The sequence below is a fragment of the Pleurodeles waltl genome, chromosome 9, assembly GCF_031143425.1.
Source record: "Pleurodeles waltl isolate 20211129_DDA chromosome 9, aPleWal1.hap1.20221129, whole genome shotgun sequence".
Classification (NCBI taxonomy): Eukaryota; Metazoa; Chordata; class Amphibia; order Caudata; family Salamandridae; genus Pleurodeles; species Pleurodeles waltl.
Window position 1 is genome coordinate 237903824 of NC_090448.1, and position 6000 is coordinate 237909823.

The 6000-nt window shown below is 36.1% G+C and overlaps 1 protein-coding gene across 11 annotated transcripts in view; it reads left to right on the forward strand.

Moving 5' to 3' along the window:
- Positions 1 to 5658, forward strand: part of IQSEC1 (IQ motif and Sec7 domain ArfGEF 1) — a 695018-nt gene extending 689360 nt beyond the window's left edge. For all 11 annotated transcript variants that reach the window (XM_069206623.1, XM_069206626.1, XM_069206624.1 and 8 more), the window contains one exon: positions 1228 to 5658. In XM_069206623.1, the coding sequence (XP_069062724.1) occupies positions 1228 to 1827 (600 nt within the window). In that variant the 3' untranslated portion in view covers positions 1828 to 5658. The remainder of the gene's footprint in view (positions 1 to 1227) is intronic.
- The last annotated feature ends 342 nt before the right edge of the window (positions 5659 to 6000 follow it).

Consider the following 6000-nt stretch of genomic DNA (forward strand, 5'->3'; position numbering starts at 1 on the left):
GGCTTTCAAAAGTTATTTTGTGAAAGTGGGGGTAGAGTAAAAGCTGTAGGTTCATTTCTGTTTACAGACTGGTTTAAAAATGTCCTTCTGGCACACCTAGTTAATGTATTGTAAACAATAAATGGAAAAGGCATAACTGTTTTTTAGGAGTTGTTGCAAATGGATCCTTTGCTCATGTATGGGAACCAGATGCTTACTACTAGCCAAGCTTTGCTATGTTGGCTCCTGCAAGAGTCAGGCTAATTTGTCATGTGTTTCATTCAGCAGGCCACTTTCAAAGATAAAACACATACTTGTGTTGACCAGACAGAGAAAGCTGTTGCTTTCATGAGGGCTATTTTGACCTTAAGTGGGGACGGCTGCACTTGTTGGGGTAGTCAGCTTTGTAGTATTGCAGCATGTTTAGTCCACCTTCTCATTGGTTATAGTGTACTTTGCTTTTAATTTGCTTAGCTATTCATGTTGCTTTTTAGCCGTTTTAATGTATTTGGTGATGACATTATTGAATTGAAGAGAAATAGCAGAAATTGAAGAGCAACTATCAGGGATGGCTTTAATGTGGATTTCATGAGATTTCACTCATCTTCCAACCATTAATATATTGACAATGTCTCTTTTTTTAGAATGCAGGTTACCTTCTCCACAACCTAAAAATACAGTTATTCACGGTTTAAATCAAACATACTGCAACTGAAAATTCTGTTTCAGGACTTATTACACATCCTCTCAATTAATTAATAGGAGTAATGCATGTAGGACAGAATATCAGTTTAAAGGAAAGATGAGGATTATTGTAATGAGAAATTTCTATAAAAAAGTGTTTCTGTCGGAATTGGTCAGCTGTTTTTCTTAACAGATGAATGCCCAACCACTAGTGTTAAAGGACTCTGTGGTGCATTCTGTCTAGTGATACATACATGGAAAATATACTGCTTAGTAGATATATTGTTTCCCCACTACTCATTGAAAACACAAGTGTGGTAGTGTATCATTTGTTTTATAGTTACCTTGCATTTTAATTTGCTGCAATATTTGATGCCCAGGTGTTTCTATTTTATGGCATTGATAAGGATTTAACAATATGTCTAGGTGGATTTAAAACCAGATTCAGATGTAGGGGTCAGTGCAGTAAGGTTAAGTAAGTATGTGTACATGATTTGATTTGACTCAAATATTCTACAGTAATTGAAAATCTTTTAATTGTACTTTCTATTGATTTTCTTTTAGGGGTCCATCATTAGCAGCCCTCATATGCGCAGAAGAGCTACATCAACCCGAGAATGCCCATCACGACCACACCAGACTTTGCCTAATTCTTCCTCTCTTCTAGGTTCTATATTTGGTAGCAAGAGGGGAAAGCCATCTTCTATGGGGCATTTGTCATCTGGCCCCTCCCAGCCGGCAACGCACACTCCAGTAACAGTTCATCCGCAGCACATACAGCATCCCTCTGTAGCCCATCATGCAGGGCCAGCAGAGGGGCAGACTCAGGCACAGGTGCACAGCCACCATTCACAGTACTGTCATGTACCACAGAACCCTCCGCCTTATCACCACCACCATCACTATCACCCACCGCAACATGTCCAGCATCCACACCAGCACCATCAACATGGGCAGCATTCATCAGTTTCCCAGCATCAATCCTACACACAGCAGCTTCCGCATGCGCAGCATCCACATTCAACTCATCCCTCATTGCCTCCTACTCATGCTGGACCCTCTTCCCATTCCCAGCATGCTCAGCTCCACCATGGGCAACAACCTACATCTTCTACTTCAACCAGCACAAAGCCCAAACATAGTGGCATTAGCACAATAGTCTAGACAATGCTGTAGGCACTATTTTGATGACTGCAGTTTCGAAAGTGGTTTTGGTACCAGGTCAATCTGTGTAGTTCTACCCAGCAAATGCAATTTGATTCCACTGAACATCTGTGCATTTTCATAAGAGAAAAACACAACAGAAGTAAATAGTAATTATACATATCATTCACTTAATAGAGAGTGGTGTTTTTGATCCTAATGATCAGTCAGAACTTTTCAGTTGCCTTGAAAGATACCACTAGCTGAATAGAACTTAGCAAAATGTGTCACATCATAACAGATTTACACTTACCCTAGATATTAGCTATACATATATAAATAAATATATATATATGAAATAAATGTATGACTCAAGGTATTTGTTGCATTCTTGCTCTTCTTGATAATGGGCAAAAAATAAGTAGACCTAATATGGTTGATGAAAGTACTCAAGTAAACTTTGTAAATATATAAATATAGCCATAGATTTACAGTATACAGTATGTAACATTTTTGCTTGGAAAGCAAATTTTCAGTCCACAAACCTAGCAATATACACTTTACAGTAATTCCATGTACTTACTAAGTAGAAAATGCAATCAAATAATGAGACAACACGCACCAAAACTTAAATATGAATAATGAATTCAGAAGTTCCAGTATTTTCTTTAATTAAAGTTGGGACTTGAACAGACTATTAAGCAATTAATTTACTTACTGTGCCAATTTACTACACATTTACTGTATGCTGTTTTAGTAAAACTATGTTGATATAAATACTTATTTTATTAATAAAAATAATTAATAATCAGTATTATCCAAGCACTGCTACTTCAGGTAAGGAAACCGGTAAGGTTGTAGTACTTACTCATAGCAGTGTGTTATGACTTGCTAATGCTGGTTGTCTTAGAGCATTGGCTACACACATTCTTAGACACTTTAAAGGCTGTGAGAACTGTGAATTTCCATTCCCCATTGTCTTCATCTTTTTTACTTGATGATAATACAAGAAGGGTCCCGCAAACAGTGCATGCATACACTGCAAAATATTCATCTCATACATGTGTGCTCTAGTCTTCTTCAGTGTCAGTATCAGGCACCCTTTTAACAATCTACTGTGCTTCGAACTTTTTGTAAATTTGAATATAGACCTAGTTAAACATTTTTAGTTGGATGTTTGCAAATAAGTCTGTTTCACAGCTAGTTTGTTTTGGACCGTTTTTCAAATGCACATCTCACTTTGCTATCTGTTTTTCTACATTGTTGTATGTTCATATTTTATGGACAGTTTTATTTAAACCATCTGTCCCGTGTGTAAAACATTTGTAAAATGTCTGTCTCCTATATCTGTTTGTATTTTTCAACACTCCTCCTCTCTATGATGTCTGTTTGAATTCCCCTTGTTTTTCTTGAGGATTTTGTTTTTGTTCCAAGCAGCAAAATACTGCACTAGCAGAGTCCCTCTCACTGTTAACATCAATACTTTTGAGGCTAACTCTACCCAGTGTGTGGTTAATTGTGCAGTATAATGTGACAAGATGGCAGGCACAGTTGTCTCTGCATAAGGTCACAACTATTTATCTCTAATGTAAAATGTTCCAATTTGCAGAGAAGTCTACATTGTCTCAGATATTTCCTTAGCAAACCTTGGAATTGATTCAGTAGTTTCCTCAAGTCCAATAAAAGGACATTACGAAAACAATACACGGAGGAGCACTGTAAATTGGTGAAGGCCTGATCATTGTCGCTGTTATTCCTTCAGACGTTCACCTTGTCATACTTACCATGAAAAACAAAACCCAAAGAATTTGTAAAACTAAACTTAATCAGCCAACAATATTTTGTGATAGTGGGAAGGAGAATGTAAATGTATTCCCCAGTTGAGCTTAACCTATCTATGATTGTGAGCTGCTTATACCACTGGAACAAGACTGGGCATACAACTGCTTCCATTTGTGATATCATTTTGCGTTTTCTTTTCCCTTTCTTTCCATGCAGTGGACATCATTAAACCAGCAGAACTGCAAACTGAGCACTTAGCTATTCTCCATCGAAAGCAAATGCAGCAATCTAGGGGTTAGATTATTTACTGTCACAATTTGTTTGGCATTTGTGCTACATGCATTGTTTTTCAAGGTGTATGTGAGAAGGACATGGCTCTTCTTTACTCTGCTCAGCGTTTCCTACATTTTGTGGTTTAGCTTATGGGAGCTCATTTGAGTTCCTGAAGACTCTGTTCCCAAAAGTTTAATAAATATTTTCCTCTAAAAAGGAAAGTAGATCTGTCTTGCATGTCATCTAATGTTAATAGTGTGAGGCTACACTCTACATATTGTATATTTGCAAAATATATCAGTGTTACAGTTGATATTCGTTGAAGTAAAGTGGCAACATATTTCAATATGTAGGACTTTTCTTCATACCTCTGTACCAATAGTAGAGTATAACTGTGATTAATAGGTTGTTCCAGGAAAGATGCATATTGGGCCAACTCGTGGCTTGTATATTTTGCCCCCTGGAAGCCATGTGTTATTTTTGGGACCTTGTCTAAACCCCCCAAGAATCCAAAATAAAAATAGACCGAAAACAATACATTAAGATTCCAGTTTTACATTTTCTTAGTTTTGTTCACCAAATTGGGTATTTTTCACACACTCTGCCATTTTCATCTGTCATGTAATTTTATATGTAGTTTTTCTTTCATCCATAAGTAGTAACTTTCACATTATTGTCATTTGCATTTGAGCCACCAACTTCCATTCTAGGCGGTCTTTTAAGAATGACTAAATATCCCAGGTCAATGAGCCTAAGTACTTTTGGTGAGAAGCGGCAAAGAACATCATACCATTGACTAATCAGACCTCAACTCAATGTAGATTATTTTTACATGGAAAGTGACTAAGAAGATAAATGTATTGTCTGTTAGGAAGAAACAGGACAGTTGAAGCATACTATCAAAAGAAATATGCATATCAACATTAAAGGAAGTAATTATGACAAAATAAAACTATAGGTCTTTAAAAAAAAATGCAAAGCCATACATCTTTTCTGGAACAACAATAAAATAATGTATATGTATTTTTTTAAGTTAAGAATGTACTGTACAACAATGTAAACTAATTATGAAATACATATTAATATAATGTATATGTATTGTATTGCCAAAAAAGAAACCTTTCAGACATCCGGTGCAGAAAGATTTTTCACCATGTACTGCATGCAGCAGAAGCCTCTTGTTTCTTGTTAAAATCAGCCGCGAGACTGTCGGCAGATATTTAAACAATGGACCTTTTAGATGTTGACTTGCAGTTCCATTTGAAGCTGTGTGTTCTCTGCAGTCAAGCATGCATTTTACTGTTCCATTGTAAAATACCATTGCACTTCTTGCCTGCAAAATAAAGGAGTAGTTATGTGTAAATATATTAAAAAAAACAAAGCAATTGCAAGATTACATGTCTGGGACAGAACTGGGTGGTGGAAACGGGACCAAGTGTGACGACTAGACCATTCTCTGACTTGTACATAGCGTGTAAAATAGTATGACTATATGTATGCACTTGTGCTGAGGCTGCATACAGTATGTAAGTATCTCTCCTAGGAATTCTGCATTTCAGTTTTGAGTTATATTAAACTGTTAAAACTAGATCTTGAACGCAGACTGTTAACTTAAAAAAATGATCATGTTGACACAAAGCATCAGTCCTGATGAAACACTACGCCCATTTTGTAACTTAATGAAAGAAAGGAGTGCTTTCATTTTAATATGCATTCTGTTTGTAAGTAGTAACAAACCTTATTAATGTAAAGCTATACTGTGATCATGTGGAAAATTAAATAAACAATGAAAAAACAGCTTCTGCCATGATTTCACAGAGACATACACTTTAGTTTTATGTGTTGCAACAATAAGGTTACATGTGGAGCAATATGCTTAATACGTTTTTGTTTTAATTGTGTACTGCTCACACTTGATTCACATGAACACTGCTATACGTGTAGAATAACAGCAATGGTTTCAACATGCTCACTATTCCAGCTATTATCTAAGCTATATAATAACATACATTTAATCAAAAACTTTCACATATTCCTGTATCTTCATCACCAAACTCACTTGGAAAATCTACTAAATGTACAAAATTGAAGCAAATTAGTGTTTTGAGTCTTGTGAATGGTACCCTTTCAAACATTTCT